The 17560-nt window shown below is 31.4% G+C and overlaps 2 protein-coding genes across 3 annotated transcripts; one reads left to right on the plus strand and one right to left on the minus strand.

The window, feature by feature from the left end:
- Window positions 1-1857: 1857 nt before the first annotated feature.
- LOC128164486 (uncharacterized) lies at window positions 1858-11316 on the minus strand. Its single transcript, XM_052828331.1, has 9 exons — window positions 11035-11316; window positions 10445-10585; window positions 10170-10242; window positions 9589-9758; window positions 9351-9404; window positions 5714-5917; window positions 5427-5601; window positions 5188-5256; window positions 1858-5011 (listed from the first exon to the last, which is right to left on the minus strand). Exons 1-9 carry the CDS (start codon window positions 11194-11196, stop codon window positions 4953-4955), a joined length of 1107 nt encoding a protein of 368 aa, XP_052684291.1. The 5' UTR covers window positions 11197-11316; the 3' UTR covers window positions 1858-4952.
- On the plus strand, window positions 6855-15326 carry LOC128164487 (uncharacterized). Of its 2 annotated transcripts, none has more exons than XM_052828333.1 (4): window positions 6855-6877; window positions 12971-13012; window positions 13390-13458; window positions 13781-15326. In XM_052828333.1, exons 1-4 carry the CDS (start codon window positions 6870-6872, stop codon window positions 14559-14561), a joined length of 900 nt encoding a protein of 299 aa, XP_052684293.1. In that variant the 5' UTR covers window positions 6855-6869; the 3' UTR covers window positions 14562-15326. The 2 variants fall into 2 exon arrangements, with proteins under 2 accessions (XP_052684293.1, XP_052684292.1); XM_052828332.1 differs by lacking the exon at window positions 6855-6877 and adding an exon at window positions 11483-11612 and having other exon boundaries at window positions 12902-13012.
- Window positions 15327-17560: the final 2234 nt, after the last annotated feature.

Genomic DNA, 17560 nt, shown 5'->3' on the forward strand with positions numbered 1-17560 from the left:
GCGTATTTACTGTAAACAAAACACATGCAGGGCTCGCGAAGATTCTCCTGGACATGTTTGTTGATAAAAATATGGCACGCCAAATTCACAAAAATGAGCTAAACATAGTTTCACAGTCGATAAACTAGGTTTTTTTTTTACTGTTAACTATAGTTTACGGATCGTAAACTAAAGTTACCGACGTTAATCTATATTTCACATCTGTAAACCATAGTTCACGCGATAATCTATGTTTCAAATCTGTAAACTATAGAATCATTTGCGGTTGTTAAACATAGTTTAATATAATTTATCTCATAAATAGGGTTTTATGATCAGTAAACTACGGTTTACAAATCTAAAGCACGCCAAATTCACATAAATTAGCAAAACATAGTTTCAGTCGATAAACTAGGTTTATCAGCTGTTAACTATATATAAGTTACGGATCCTAAACTATAGTTACCGACATTAATCTACATTTCACATCTGTAAACTATAGTTTACGAATGCAAATCTATGTTTTTCTGTCTGGAAATAAATGTTAACAATAGATTTTGCTGATAAATATAGATTCACATCTGTAAACTATAGTTTACATTCGTAAACCATAGTTTACATTCGTAAACTATAGTTTACAGTTGATAAATATAGTTTCACAATCGTGAAAACACAGATAAACTATGTTTTACAATCGTTAATTATAGTTTTCGGTTCTAAACTATAGTTAACTGTAAATTATACCATGCTTTACAAACGTAAAACTATGTTTATCACATTTTTTTGAATTTGGCGCCTTAATGTCTAAATAATACAATTTGCATTCGTGAACTATAGTTTAGAGTTGTTAATCATAGTTGCACAATTGTGAAACTATATTTATCAGATAAACTGTGTTTAACAATTGCAAATGATTGTTTTCAGTGTTAACTATAGTTTACAGATGTGATACATAGATTATCGCGTTAACTATAGTTTACAGACGTGAAATATAGATTAACGACGTTAACTATAGTTTTCGATCCGTAAACTATAGTTAACAGTCGATAACTGAACTGACTTTTTCATGACAAAATATGACCAAAACTGCTGTTAAAAGATACAAAAGCAATAAATACCGTATCATTTAGGTTTAATGATCTCCAATCATCCGTCATGTTCGATAACTAAATTTGGTTGGTTGGATACAAAATATTTTTAATGTATAGTTGGCCATCTCTCTATCTTTTTGTTGATTGAAATAGGTTTATTCACCAATTACCTTATTTACACTGACGAAAACAAAAATATGTAGCACAGACCCACTCTAAAAAGGCGTTGAACACTGTTGAAGTTCTAAAAAAGACACTATTTGGAGGTTTTGATACGCATGCGCCAGTTCAAACCAACATATTCAAAAGATTAAACGATGATTTTTATTTTTTTTAATCATCAGATTTGTTGATATATTAATTTTTCAGTATCTTATTAGTCAGTCCACGAATTATTTATGCAACTGGTCAGTTTCTAGGTCAATCTGCGCACACTCAGTAACGCCTCTATAAATACGTATTATTAGAAGACAGTCCACGGTACGTATCGTATGCAAGCATAGTCTGGAGTCCTCATTCATATCTCCCTGACTCTCTTAATGAGAATGAAGAGAATGTAACTCAGATAGCAATCTTTGTAAAGTTACATCTTAAGCAGGCAATCGATATGCTTTTTGTACAGACAGAAACCTTATATCGGCCCTATAGGTCAATTCTTTAGTTATTCGCAACAGATCCTTTAGCAAAAAAGCAGAAACTTACTCTAAAGGATCTATTGCAAAAAAAAAAAAAATGTGGACAGATTACAATATCAATTATTCTAAATTTCACAAAGTAAAAACACAGGTTGTATATGTATATATATGATCAATTTTAATTCTTGTCATTTCTGTTTCTATAATGAACACAACCTAAGTGAACCTGATAGAGAGTGATCACACCAGTCATCTTCCCCTCTCACACACAGACTACATGCAGTACATTCCTCTTTCCAATGATTCAAAAACCCGTCAAAACTACCAGTGCAATGGCATCACAAATCGCTCAACAAATTCTTACGTTCCATACATTTAAAAAAAAAATCAAAAAAATATATGAATACAAGTATATGCACAAAATCCTGGAATGGTCCACTAATGCCACATAATAAAGTGTAGACTTACAAAGACAGATCTGATAGGAGATGCATTACCACATACCCTGTAAACTGACTTCTGATTGGTTGGTCATGTTAACATTAACAGCATTATTCATATATGCACCATCAAACCTTTGACATACACATGTATATATATACAGCATAATAATCACTTTCAGAGAATTACAATCCATTTTATCAATTATCTTTTTTGATCATAGTAAATAAAAAAAACATTCATATAATTTTACAAAACTCCTCAATTCTGTTTCTTACTCAACCATGCCCAACATATATAAACACAGACTGTTTGACAAACTGGTAAATGTAACTAAGATAAAACAGGTAATGGAAAATCAATCTTTTGAATGAACATGTTGGCAAATTTAAAATCAATATACACACAATTATATAAATTCTTAATACATTAATACAGTACATGCATGTAATCAAACCCAAGATAAACCCCTTTAAGACTTTGACCAGCATTTACTCTCTTCTACCTAAAGCTTTGAAATTTGTATACCATTGAATATAAAACCATGACATCTGCTCCCATATTCACCCACCAAAAGTTTATTAAAGCAATCACACATACTAGACCACCTCGTTCACAGAATGAATATAAATTCTCTCATGCAAAAATCACCATAACTTTATCTGCCATTCAACGAAAAGTACCAAGTTTGAATACTCTTTTTTTTATATTTAGGTTTTTAAGCATACGAAAGTGCACTAGTCTGAGTGAAAATGACATTGTATTAACCATATAATAATGAATCCCATAACCACAAAGTAAACAAATGCAGACATACAATTTCACTGCTGTCTTTTCTTCTCTTCCATTATTTATTTATATCCTTGGTCCATTTTTCACCAGTCATCAGTAAACAATTTGCTTAACCATTGGTCACTTAAAAGTTTCATAAATATTTGTCATATTAATTGACAATTAATAATCAAAAATACATATAATATACATGTATCAATAAATACTTTTGAAACATCAATTTTTTCTTCTTCAAAATAACTGGTTAAACATAAATACTAAATATTTATTTGTACACAAACAGCACTTACATGCTTGGAAAAATCACACTGCTGTAGTTTTACTCATGCAATTATTTTCACATATAATTACAGACACAACTCCAAAATAAATAATTTTTCACAAAATACATTTCATGGCCAACAATTAAATTAAGGTTTCAACACATTACATTTTCTATCATTTACAATCTTCCTTAAGAATTCATGAATGGTGTCCTCCACTGCTTTGGCACTTTTAATAACAGAAATAATCAATATCAGGATTCCGTGGTCACTTCGCAAAAATTATAAGTTCTATATATTTCAAATAAGACCACATTAATACAATTATATTCAGCCCATGGCAAGATATAATGTGTTTACAAAAAACACAGAAACCAAACCCTGGAAGACAAGCCTATACACTGTATTAATTTTTTCTTTCAAGAAATGGACGCCTATGCTTTTCTGACAATGTAAAGATTTATACATTCAAGAGAATAAAAATAAAACATTTTTTTTACAAACACCCCTTAATGCACTATTAAAATTAAAGCTGCCAAAGAAAATCTGGAATGTATATTTTAATAGATCCAATGATAGAAATGTTGTACAGACAGCACCTGCCTAAATATATCAATAACAAGATCCTTTCAATTTTGAGACAAATTTCTCTTTTCAAGCAAACTTTTCAAGTGTTACAAAAGTGCTGTTTTCAATAACGAGAACTTATTGCTTCACAATATCATATGCTATCAAAGCACATTTACATCCTATTGACACAGACATTGCAAAAGAAATCTATAATTGCTATCAAAGTCTCAATATATCTTCATTCTTTTATAACACAAATTAAGTGCAAGTTCTGTAACAAGATTTTCATTTATATGGTGTTATACTTAGATTCTTTTTCAGACAAACATACCATACCAGTAAAGGGAAGTATAGAAACAGAAATCAGAAATAACAAATAATATATTATATATTTAAGCTGAAGAGCCCATCTTAATTTCTCCAAAAACATTTATACATGTAGTACATGTATATCCCTTTTGAATTGATTTCTATGTTGTATAAATGGAACAATTACAGAATTTAAACTGTTTTTTAAAGACTTCTCTTCTTATAGTCTCTACTACCCAAACAAAGTTTGAGGTAATGAATTCTTCAAAAGTTACACCAACAGCATTATTCTTGTAAATGCTGACTAGATTATTTATACAACAGCCTATGTTACTCCTAATTTGGCTTGCAAAACTCTTCAGTATCAAAAAATTGCTGAAATCTTTTAACACCGTGTCAGAGGGATGAAAAAAAAAAAAACAGATAACAAAAATCACAGGAAAATGGGTTGAGCAATACTAATACAAGTTACCGCAGATAAAATGTTTCATTATATTCATTTGCGTAAATCTTCTTCGAATCAAGACTAAAAACAATCTGAAAATATTGGGACCACTTTTTTGCAACTGAATCCCCTTCTAATCTGAAAAACAGCTAAAATGTCTATATACATGTAATTCAACATTTTTAACCTATGATAATTTTAAAACAAAATGAAACATATAGTTATGGTCATTATTTTTCTTCTCTGATATGCAAGCTGTGCCTTTGACTGTGCCTGAAATGTGAGCAGGCCTTGCACTTATATAAATGAACCACCACAATCAAGGCCTTTGTCATAATGTGTCAAGGTCACAGTGCCTCATAAACAAGGATCCAGCACCTTTTATTGCAGTATCTAGCAACAACAACAAAAAAACAAACACCAGTGGCTAGTTGTCTCGCCTGGCTTTCTTCTTCTTGCTTTTTGGCTTGGCTTCAACCCAGGATTCTACAAACAAAATTTGGACTCCCATAAAATTTACTTGATTACTTACCTATAATTTACCTATTTGTATAGTATAGTAAAAATGAAATGCTTGCAGTGTTAAACAATTTGAAGAAGGGATCCGCATTACTTTCTTTCATTGCAAAGTTGATGCTAAAGTATTAAAAATATATTTGTACCTCCAATTTCATCAAATGAGACAGCGGAATCATCTTTTTCAACAACTTTCTCTTTGGCCTCAGCCTCATCTAGAAATCAATCAATTTAAATCAAATCATAAATCTATACTGAGTAAATTGACCTTAATTGCAAAAGTTTAGAATCTAAGTCAGCTTATGAAATGGCATAGTAGAAGTATATAGATATATCAGAGGACATTACTAGATTACTTGTTGAAAAAAAAACAACACAACAATACCTTTGTTTTTCTTTGATTCTGAGACCACATCTTGGGTTGCTTTGGCAGCTTTGGGTTCAGAGGAAGCACTGGGCTTTGCTTTTGATTTCTTTGAGTCCCCAGCAGTTTTCTCTGGGGCAGCTACTGCCTTCTTACTCTCTTTAATTGGTTCAGGCTTGCTTTCTTCCTCCTTTTTCTGAATATTTTTTTGATTTAAAAGAAATGAATATTAGAAAACTACAAACTGGGTTACATTAGAATGGGCTTTATAAAGCAAAATTCATTCATATTTGTATTGAAATTTAAACCTCAGGGGCCGGTGCTCCTTTCTTCTTCTTTGGTGAAGACTTCGTTTCTGGGGCACTCTCCTTGGCTTGCTTTGCGGGTTCCTCTTTTTTCTTCTCAGGTTCTGCTCTAGGCTTTGCTGCATCAGTTGTCTTTTTTTCAGGCTCTTTGCTCACCTCAGGCTTTTTCTTATTCTTGGTCTTTTTATTACTTTCTGTTACTGTTTCCTAAATTTTTTTAAACAAAAACATAACCTTGTAATTACAATCAAAGGCCGGAACGGCCACAAAGGCGTCGAGCTGACATTTTTTTCTTTTATATAGAATGATACCAATAATTTGAATTTCTGTACTAATAGTCATATCAAATGATATTAGACTTAGAATAGAAAGTATTTGAATTATGTTTTCTGCTGCTTTAAAAACAAAAATCGGTATATTTTCTTATAAAATAGGTAGTGGTGCTTTTTTAATACAATAACTCATCATAATTGCAAAAATCGAAGAAATTTCAAAGTTCAAAAATAATTTGTTTCTTTCTGCTTCAAACAGTCTCTGAACAACTTTCATAGGTTCATAATTTGAATACATTAACAGTGTGTCCCTAATTATAATAATAAAACATACATTTATTTATTTCAATTCCCGTTTGAAACGGTATGGTTGTTTACAAACAAATCCACAACACGTGCTATCTATAATGCTCGACCAAACTAACTGCATTATCGAGTTTACTTTTTGCAACGAAATTACTAGATACGTTTATCGCTTACATTTATTTTGGAGACCGTGCCCGATAACAAATAAATTTACATCTAAAATGTTATTTCTATCGGGCACGGTCTCCAATTAAAATGTAAGCGATAAACTAAAATAATATCTAGTGAATCTTTACACTTAGGCCTGATTGTAATCATCCGCCATTTCTTGATTAAGCAAATTTATTCTTATGCAATGAGTTGTCAATCACCAGGGAGGCAAAGTTGGGTTTTTTGTACACAATTTAATGGAATAAAATGAAAAAAAAAATCTTGTAATACGTTTAATACTTTTAGGAATTTATTTCTTATGCGCATTTAAAAGGCGGTGCAGCGCGTGAATTTTTGGACGATTGCCAATCCAGACGAACGCTAGAAGGCTGCCGAGCATTAGCTCGACGCCTTAAAAACATTATGAGGAAATGAAATTGTAAGCAACACAAACTTTGGTTAACTCATTAATCGCAAATCCAACATGGATGTACACGCTACGGCCAATGTTGCATTGCATTGAGTGATGACACTTTCTAATCGGTGTGAATTTCCATTGCGATTCGCAACAAAGATTCTGAATGGCGCATTTATATAGACCTGCCCATTTATCAAATGCATGTAGAGAACATGATGCTAACATGTGGAAACAAAAATGTCGGAGAAAGAGAAGTTGTACTTGCAAGTTAAAAATTACATACAGAGTTATTTGAGAACCAACAGAGCAATGTTTACGTACATGTGTAAATAATGTTAGGGAAAAATAAAAGAAAACATTCTCTAAAAGCAGGGATGAAAGTCATAGATTGGACTTTGCTCATCGAATAACATGTTATTCATCTTATTGTGAAGAAATTCATCAGAAACTGTTTGGTGAACAAATATATTTTACTTTACCATTCATAATGTACCCTTTGTGGAAAATCACATGAGTTGAATAGACTGTTTTTCCTCACAAAAACCTTCCTGCAAAATGTAGATCCACGGGAAAATTCGGGTTGGCATGCCATAAAATCCATTAGACGTTTTACAGCATATGTCTTCACTTATTTGCTTATGTTATAATAAATCTGTACTGAAAATCCTTGAAACATTGTCATCAGCTCCGTAAAATGAAGAAGTAATATGAAACTGTAAAATGGCGACTCGATCTGCACATGAATTTTACAATCCGTGGTCAATTAGCATGTTTGAGAGAAAATCAGTGGCAAGTAAAGCGCCAACATCAGCAGTAAATATTGTCTGATGAATATAATACAAAAAAATAAGGCTAATCACAGATCAGTCCACATTTGAACACATTTGTGCTGTAAATTTCAAGTTTTCTGTACATGTTTGAAAACATGTGCACTTGTAGAAGTGTGTCATTGATCGGTTGAATTTGAGTTCAATAAAATACAATATTTATGTAACATTTTCTGTCAGTATCTGTTGTGAAGTCTTTGGAATAAGTTACAACAAAATAAATACTGCCTAAACTTAAATTGATGCTTTAGAGATGATTGAATTTTTCAATGACACATTGTGCTGAAAAATGTAAAGGGAAATCTGTTTAAACAGTGTATTTTTGACAATTGTTTACATCATAAAAAAGAAAAATTAATTATTGCTAGAACTCTTAGTCAATTATTGCAGTGATTTAGTTTTTGCAGCCCTGACACAGAGTAAACGATTGCGTCACAGTTGGCAGTTGGTGCATATATTATCAAATACCACAGTACAGGAAAAAGTAGGCGGGTACTAAACAGCCAATGAAAAATGTTTTTTTTTTTTAAACTGCAACTCGCGATCCCAATAGTGTCATCACTCAACGCATCAGTTTATCGGTTGCAGCATGTACATGCAGCCATGTTTGATTTGTGATAAAATTAACGGTAACATCAACTCTAATAACGCTAATACCACTTGGACTTATTCATTTCATGCATTGTCACTCCCACTTGCTATATTGGACATTATAATCTGAAATCATCTAGAAATTGTTTGCTTGATTTTGATCTCATATTACACACTAATTTTTGTAAAATGTTTTTATTAGGAATTTTGCAATTACCAATAATAACTTACATTAGCTTTCAAAAATGTTTTCGCTCATCAAAAATATACCAATATGTACAATTTTTCACAAATCTTTCCAAAGTACATACATGTATGTGTTATTGCTTGATGCATAGAATTCAGAGTTCATCAACCCAAGCAATACTGGGACAACACCAAATGGTTTCTATTTGTTTACACTTACAGGAGGTATGCACTTTATAGTTTAGTATAACTAGTGTATTTTGAATATTTTCTAACTATGAAAAGAATATTGGTTGGTATGAATTTTTTTTTTGATTTTGATCTCATATTACACACTAATTTTTGTAAAATGTTTTTATTAGGAATTTTGCAATTACCAATAATAACTTACATTAGCTTTCAAAAATGTTTTCGCTCATCAAAAATATACCAATATGTACAATTTTTCACAAATCTTTCCAAAGTACATACATGTATGTGTTATTGCTTGATGCATAGAATTCAGAGTTCATCAACCCAAGCAATACTGGGACAACACCAAATGGTTTCTATTTGTTTACACTTACAGGAGGTATGCACTTTATAGTTTAGTATAACTAGTGTATTTTGAATATTTTCTAACTATGAAAAGAATATTGGTTGGTATGAATTTTTTTTTTGATTTTTGTGATGGCAAAAATTTGGACCAAGCAGCTTCAAAATTGTAGACCTTAGGTTTTATTAATAAGCTTACAGAAAAAAGTTATCATCAATTTTAAACTATTGGCAATACAAGAGTTCCTGAGCTCTGTCATTACCATCAGACTGACCAAAATAAATGTCCTCCACTTTCAATAAAATTGGGAAAGAAAAAAGAACTGTATATTGAAGCCTTATCTGATAACGCATACCTTGGGTTCTACTTTCGTTTCTATGACCTTCTCTTCTTGAACTGTAACAGTTTCCTAAAAACAAGTACAGAAACACTTAAAATATGAAAAATTGTCAAGTATGAATTGTAACACATATATCTGTTTTGTTAAATTTTACAAGAATGCATCTGAAACCCCATTTAACCCCTTGATGTCATTGACAGTGACATATATTCTTGGCTTTTTAATAGGACCTAAATGTAAGAAAAAAAATCACCTGTTGATTCTTTTTCTTGTTTTTCTTCTTCTGGTCAACAGATTTATTCTTCTCCTCAGCACTGGCTTTCTCTGTTGGCTTCTCCTCAACACTTTTGTATTCAATGTCAGACTCAACGATAGTTTTCTTCTGCTTTTTGTCTTTCTTGGACACCTGAGTTGTCCACCCAACTGTTTAAATTGTCAATTTTCAAAACCAGTTATCAATTTAAAACCATGAAAGTAAAATAGACAGGGAATAGGTGGAAAATTCCAACACTTCAAAGTGCAATTCTGTCACAAGTTTTCATTAGAAAGGAATTCCTAAGAAATTTTTACATTAAATATTTCCTTTGAAATATTTCAACATTTTGAAACTGTATTGATCTTTACTTCTTTTAAAAGTTCTGTGGTTAATGGAATTTCCAGAATAATACTTGGTATATGATTAATACCATAAAATTACTTTAAATATTTGTAAAATGTTATTTGCAAACATTGAAACAGTTAATCTTATGATTGTTTAAAAACACCCTATATTGTTCTATTTCTCAGTAGTAAATTTACAAACATTGGTAACATATAAAAAATAAATCTCATTACCTCCATCATCTTCAGATACAGGTGCAGGGGCCACAGGTTTAGATTCTTCTATTTCTTTGGCTTGTTTCTTGATCTGATGAAAAAATGTATATACTGTAACATGCATTAATTTACATCTAAGATACTGAGCTATTGGAAAAACAGATCTAGGGTTAATATACCATAAATATACTAAACCATTGTCATCAATTCATTGATTCTTCGTATTACGAACAAAAAAGAAGTAAATATCTTAACACATTCAGCATTTGGAAGTCTAACCATATATTCATTACCTTTTTATTCTGTTCTGGAGACTTTTTGGCAGTTGATTTTGGAGACTTTGTCACTTTTGATTGCACTGACAGCTTGTTAGCTTTATCACTTTCATCATCATTTGCTGCTATAACATGTCCATTTGTTTGATTCTTTGAAGGCTAATGAAAGATTAAAACAGTTATCAATGACAAAACTTATATGATATTTCTAATACACTCATTAAATTGGGTTAAGAAAAAGGAAGACGCAGGTAGGCATAACACTACAAAACTTGGTAGATCAAGTGTTCATTTTTTAAGGGGGGGGGTGTGAAAGTTCCAATATTAGGGGGGAAAAACCCCACACACACACTATATTACAATACAATCAAATGAATAAAACTAAAATAATGCTTGCTTTTCCAAGTGAATCACAAAATAATCGTCCAATCTAAATTAAGTTGGACCAAAGCTACATATATAATGATATCATCAGTCAGCTGTATGTTATTGCACATACAAAATACACTGACTGCATCTTTTATCTTTCCAAAAGCTAATGTTTGCAAATCATCATTATGGATAAAGTCTGGGAAAAACATATGTTTCAAAGACGTCAATAAAATAACCTTTGATTTCTTTGATCTCTTTCGCTTGTTATCTTCTTCAAAATTGAAGCTTGGTGGTTGACCAGGTGTTTTAAACCCAAACGCAAAAACCAAAAACGCACAAAGTAAAACTCCAACCACTGGTACTGCAACATGCGGAGATACGACCTCTGTAAACTCCATTATTTTGGCGACGTGTTATGATAAACTTGACATAAAATTAATGAAAATATGGTCTGCAAATTCACAACAGCTTTCCCGACTTCTTACCATACACGTATCACGGGCTCATGCTGACGTCGAATGTGTACTACGTCACAGTTTCTGTGTAGTATTCCTATTTTTTTTAAAAATACATTGTCCACGATTAATTTCACCTAATAATATATTTTATAAAATGTTTCAATATTTTTCATTAAAGTTTTATAGATAAAATATGTTAACGTTTATAAATATGTCACGTGATCATATTACTTCGTATTTTCGACAACATGGCGTCGATTTGTTGTTGTTAGAAAAAGTTCCATGTAAAAAATAACACATAAAGGGTATAAGATACTCAAAGTTGTCTACAAATAGACATTTTTAGAGTTATATTGGTAAGCAAGAGTTAAGTTTATCTGAAATAATTAAGATTATTAGGTGGTTATCTCGAAATTAATTGAAGTTATATCACTGTGTTGGGAAGCTGTGCAGCTGTGTCACTTCCTGTTATGTGTTTCCATAAGTTTCATCATATTGTTGTGTGGATGAATTATTACTTTACAACCAATTTTATGATATTCATGTTTATTGGCAAAGAGAGGCGGTATATGTGAATTGTTAAACTTTAACATTAACAACGTTAACTTTTAAAATTGTTACATATTCAATCACATTGGAAATTTATTTAGGCTATTTCACAAAGTACAATATAAATTGACACAAGTGAATAATCCTTAATATTTTTTCTTGACATGACATCGTTGTAAAATTGAAAAGACCAAAACTTATCCTTTCGGATATTTGTAATGACTGTAATTGGAAAATATTTTTCCATTTGGAAGACAAGTTCATGGAATATCTTTTACAGTTTTTTAACTGTTTATGATATAAAGTTTACCCGTAGTATATTAGGGTAAGGTTTAAGGTTACAGGGAGATAACTCACTTATTTTCATTGTGACGTTATGTAACACCAACTACCCTTTATTTCAGCTATGACGTCAAAATTTTTAAGACGTCATAATTGAATTCAGTTGTTTTCTATTCTGCAGGGTTTTGTAGTTTCATTGAAAAAGTAACAGGAGACAAGCATTCTATCACTTTCTACAAAAATGAAGTCTGCATCATATGGTTTTGAATACTGTTTTAGAAACATCAGATTACATATAAACTAAGATACGTTTTTCTTGAAATTGGTGGACTTGGAAAGGTTTCGAATAAGATGTTTTTGTTTACATAATAGAAATCCAAATTAAGACTTTTGTCGCATTTTATTCTATTTTTTAATAGTTCATTAGAAATTTAAAAAATGAATCATGATATAAAAAGTGACATTGTTTTCAAACATTTTAAGCTTAAATAACCCCTATTATTTGTCACATATAAAATGAACTTACACATTTTCAGGAAATTCTATTAATTTCATCTACTTGAAAATTTGAAATCAGAAACTTTGACCATTTGAGCTAATAAAATGGGTCCAGCAAAACCATCTGAATTCTATGAGAAAAAAGATTTTGGTATAGTGAACAAAATTGTATGTAACTTTAGTATAACTCCTAAAAAATAAGCTGCAAACATTACCTTAAAAACACAAAGTATCCATCTTTGAAGTCTGTGGAGTACGTACCCCAGTAATTCCTGCTTAATTGCAATCTTTGATATCAAGAATTTTTTAACTTTAGATTTATAGATATGGGTGATAATGAAGACACTAAAATCACAGAGAAAATACATTTAACTTCTGCTTTCAGCAATTTGAAAGTGAGGCAGGACCATAGCAATTTCCCTGCAGGGTAAGAATATATTTTTCACCATTAGGTTGAACACTTTGTTTAACATCAATTAATGTTATGTTTTTTATGAAGATTAACTTGGTACATGTAGTACATATAGCAGTGCAATAAGACAAGAAGTTTGATCCTTGTACTGATTTTTTAAAAGCTTTTAGAATGTACTTTAAACATGGAAATATTTTCATGGTGATTGACCCAAGTAATATTGAAAGGCGATACCAAAATTTACTGTAAAAGACAAAATTTGTGAATTATATATGAAAAAAAAAAGTTTATTAAAAAATTGGAAAAATGTTCCATAAATTTTAAAGTATTAGTGTTTACAGTATTTTAAAAGACATGTAAAATTTGTTGATTAGAATTTATAATATATACAGATGTGATCAGCACCTGAAATTACCCGGAGGAAGTGACAGAAATGAACTAGATGCATTGTGGACATCTGGGTATGTACATACAGCACATTAAATGATTAATGTATTTTTAGGAAGAAAGAATTAAGGAAAATTAAATTATAAATTGTTTATAAATACCGGACTTTATAAGGTTTTATACTTTAAGATTATTTCATATTGTAATTAGAACGTAGATAATTTTTTATCTTTGATACATCTTTAATGATATTTATATTTTATGAAATGAAACTTGTAACTTATGAGAGCAACTTGCCAAGTACAAAAAATAATACTTGTATTAAAGAACACACAAATCTTAAGAAGACACGAAAGTCCAGTTGTAAATATTGTTTGAATTGTTAAACTTTTACAGAATTGATCCTAATTCATCACAGGAAGAGAAGGGTGCTGTAGTTATAAGTTCTATCAAACATCAGAAGAAAGTGTCGAAAAGGATGGAGCCTTACCCACAAGAGGTCATATTTTCTATGCAGAAAATATCTCTGGATCATGAAAAGTGTGATAATAAGCAGTGTATGTGTTCAAAGCAGGAGTCTCTGTCAGAGACAGAGAAAAAATTCAATTATGCCAAAGTTGCCAACTTTTCACCTTCTCCTCGAAAATACATAAGGGATGCTCGACTGAAAGTTCACCATTCAGAAAAAGACAGGAAACATGTAATAAGGGCGGCTCGATTGAAGTTAATTAAACAAGGAAAGCAGGGTGACAAAATTCCGTTGCAAATGGAGAGATCTAAACTACCAGTGGCAGGGTCTTCTAATTCCCAAGCAGATAGTACATTTTTGTTTGGATCAGGGTGTAAAAGTAACCTAGAAAATTTCTCCTCTCTCAGTCAGGCCTCAAGGGAGACAACCAGGGATTTGGAGTACACCAGTCTTCACAAAAAGTTGAAATCTTCCAGCCATAAACATCATTTTAGGTCCAAAACTGATCCCTTTGATTTTTCCAGTGCGAACAGTGCTTTGAGCTCGGACAACTTAAAGAGCAAGAATTCAGACCCGTATTTAGAGAGAAGTTGTTCTCAGGAGGCAAGATTAGATGATATGACAGTCAACGAACTGGCTTGTTATTTTGATGATTTTGTGTATATTCCCAAGAAAATGTCCAGTATGGCTGAAATGATGTATATTTAGGGTGCCAAATGAAAGAACAGTAAGCAAAGGGTATTGCATTGTACTGGTGTTTTACACTAGTATGATTAGCCTCAGAAATCTGAAGGATTTTACCATATTGAGTGAAATGAAATTCATTTTTTTTAATTGTTTGATGAAAATTTATAGATACACTAAAGGATGCCTAAACCTTTTCTATTCCTTTTATTTTTAAAAAGGATTTTTGTTGTTTTTTTCCGACTTGCTTTTCATTTTGGTGGTTGTAGTTTTGATTTCTTTAAAAAAGAGGAAAGAACTTATGGTAAGTTGTAGAACTGCAGGTGATTTTAGATCTTTATTTGAATAGAAAAGGAGTTGTTTTTTTTTTACAATTCTCTAATGACAAATAATTATCTACTCATTATCTTGAAATTTGAGGATTTTATTCACAAATGAGTTGTAAAAGTTTTTCGCCCTTCCAAATATTTGTGTACAAAAAACAAGAAAGCGAAATGAATTTTGCCCATACACTAAACATTACCTGTAATTTTGGGTTGTTTTTTTTTGTTTTGTTAAATTAATGCTCTAAAAGTTAAAAAATTTCCTTAGTATTGATGCATTTGAAATACATTGAAAAATTACAAAAATCGTGGATATAAATACCTTAAGAATTTGATATATTTAAAAGCATTTCCAGTAAAATCATTTTTGAATCTTTTTGTATGTTGGTACAAAGTAATGTGGTACATTACTCTTCACAATTTTGTATATGTGTGTACTGTTTAAATAAACTGCATCCAAAATGTTTCTCAAATAGTTAAATCTGTTTTGTTATGGTTATCATACATGTTTTCTTATACAGTTTATTGCCAGTCTGATTAAAATCTAACTTTTGAATAACTCTTTAATAATAATTAAATATTCTGATGGTTGTGTTGATTACTTGAGAAGCCAGTGGAAGGTTTGATGTTAAACAGACTAAGTGATATGCACGACAACGATATTCATCAGACATCTCATTGGACACTTATCATTACATGATATTTATATCACCAATTCCTGATTTTTAACCCTACATTCATGTGAGAATCCATGTTTTCATGCATCAGTAAAAACCTATGAGGTTTATCTTACCTTGGTTGAAATCAGCTACATTCAGTGAGCCAACCTCATGACACTGCTTTTTAAGATTGTAGCAGCTACAATCTTGAATGATACTCAAACCTAATAGGGGAAGATTATGGGTGCAATTTTGTCTTCAATATGGTAGCCAAGCTACATGGTTTTTTTTTTATCTGTATTTGCATAATTTTGTATTGATAAAAATCTGACAGCAGTTCAAAAATGCTCAAACCATATTCCTTTATACATTTCTATCACTGCTAAACTTAATGGTAACAATTCTAATAAATTTTCAAACATTTTTTGGCTAGGGGTGTCCTTACATCGAATTACAGAATAACGGTAGAGTTTTTAATAGCTTGCTAGATTGCTCTAAAGGACATTCCGTATTGTTCAGCAAGGTATCACATCAGGTCTAAATCTTGGACCTGTGGTGACTCAAGTGTAGATAATGAGATTGTTATTTTACATCCAACCCCATTCATAATGCACAAAGAAAGTATCTAGAACACTCTCTCCTGTTATCAGTTATTTCTATTCATAGACTTTGAAAAGAATGTTCACCTGGACAGCCCTTGATTCTAGAATAAAGTATATAAGTATAAATTCTGCTAGGAGTAACTTTTTTTCAAAATGTAATTCAAAAGACATTTCTCAAGAAACAAACAGAAGAGAAAAGTATAACCTTATAAAGAATATCCCTTTTTTCTGCAAAAATCATAAATTAATGACATTTTGGTTTCTCAATTCCTGGTGCAACATGCAGCACTAACAGTATTTTTGTGTGCTGACTGTTTAATTAGTTCAGACTTTTATAGTAATGTAGAAAAGCAAAAAGAACATATTCCCTCCAAACAAAAAAGTTCTAAATGTGCAAAAGTTTCCTAGATATAACTAACTTTATTGCTGTCATATATGAGCAATCACATGTTCTAGATAATCTAGCAAGCTATTGAAACTCTACTGGTATTCTGTATTTCACTTAATATAATTAATTCACTTAATAATACGTTAAATATGACACAACTAGACAACATTGAGATGGTGACCATATCAAAGGGCCCTGCTTGCATAGTTATTACCACTCACATATAGGCATTTTTGTTCAATCTGAACAGATTTACCAAATGGAAAATAATCCATGGTCGAAAACTGGTTATAAAGAGATTTGCTATGACCTTCACATTGACTTGGTTTAAGGTCACTGCACCAATTGACCAAAAAGCTGTTTAAGTAAAGTAATATCCAAAAAGGACTAAGTGGAGAGTATATATATGCTCTTAAAAAAATGTTTGATCTGATATGACCTTGACACTTAATCTACAAATAAAGTCAGTGCATACCCTTTAATCAAAGGCACTATGTGAATAAAATATGAACAAGATTGGAGAAAAGGGAGAAAGATATGCTCTGGACAAGGATTTTTTTATATAATTCTGCTATGACCTTCACTTATGACCTTAAAAATTGGTTCAAGGTTTGACCTTAAAAATTTGTTCAAGGTCACTACACACCTGTTATTCTTAAGCTTTATTTATTTGAAGTATGAGCCAAATAGGGCTAAGTGGAAAGTATATATGCTCTGAAAAAAGGATTTTTGCAGTCAGATATGACCGTGACCCTTGGCCTACAAACTTTATTCAAGGTCACAGCACACTCTATGACCATAGACACTATGTGAGTGAAGTATGAGCTATATTGGACCAAGGGGAGAGAAGATATGCTCAGGACAAGGGTTTTATTTTTAATTCTGCTTTGACCTTAACCTTAGACCTAGAAACTTGGTTCAAGATCACTGCACACCCTTTACCCAAAAGCACTCTCTGGGTGAAGTATGAGCCAGGTTTGGCCAAGGAAAGAGAAGATATGCTTCGGACAAGCCATCTCGGATGGAAAGATGGACGGAGAGTCTGATCACT

This window comes from Crassostrea angulata, chromosome 10, assembly GCF_025612915.1.
Source record: "Crassostrea angulata isolate pt1a10 chromosome 10, ASM2561291v2, whole genome shotgun sequence".
NCBI classification, from domain to species: domain Eukaryota; kingdom Metazoa; phylum Mollusca; class Bivalvia; order Ostreida; family Ostreidae; genus Magallana; species Magallana angulata.

Excerpts from the sequence above, each read along its gene's own strand:
- LOC128164486 (XM_052828331.1), bottom strand. The coding sequence starts at position 11,196 with ATGGAGTTTACAGAGGTCGTATCTCCGCATGTTGCAGTACCAGTGGTT. Across the intron at positions 5,602-5,713 it reads AAGGAGCACCGGCCCCTGAG|AAAAAGGAGGAAGAAAGCAA; the intron begins GTTTAAATTTCA and ends AAAAATATTCAG. Across the intron at positions 5,257-5,426 it reads AGAATCAAAGAAAAACAAAG|ATGAGGCTGAGGCCAAAGAG; the intron begins GTATTGTTGTGT and ends ATTGATTTCTAG.
- LOC128164487 (XM_052828332.1), top strand. The coding sequence starts at position 12,912 with ATGGGTGATAATGAAGACACTAAAATCACAGAGAAAATACATTTAACT. Across the intron at positions 13,013-13,389 it reads CATAGCAATTTCCCTGCAGG|ATGTGATCAGCACCTGAAAT; the intron begins GTAAGAATATAT and ends TAATATATACAG. Across the intron at positions 13,459-13,780 it reads GATGCATTGTGGACATCTGG|AATTGATCCTAATTCATCAC; the intron begins GTATGTACATAC and ends AAACTTTTACAG.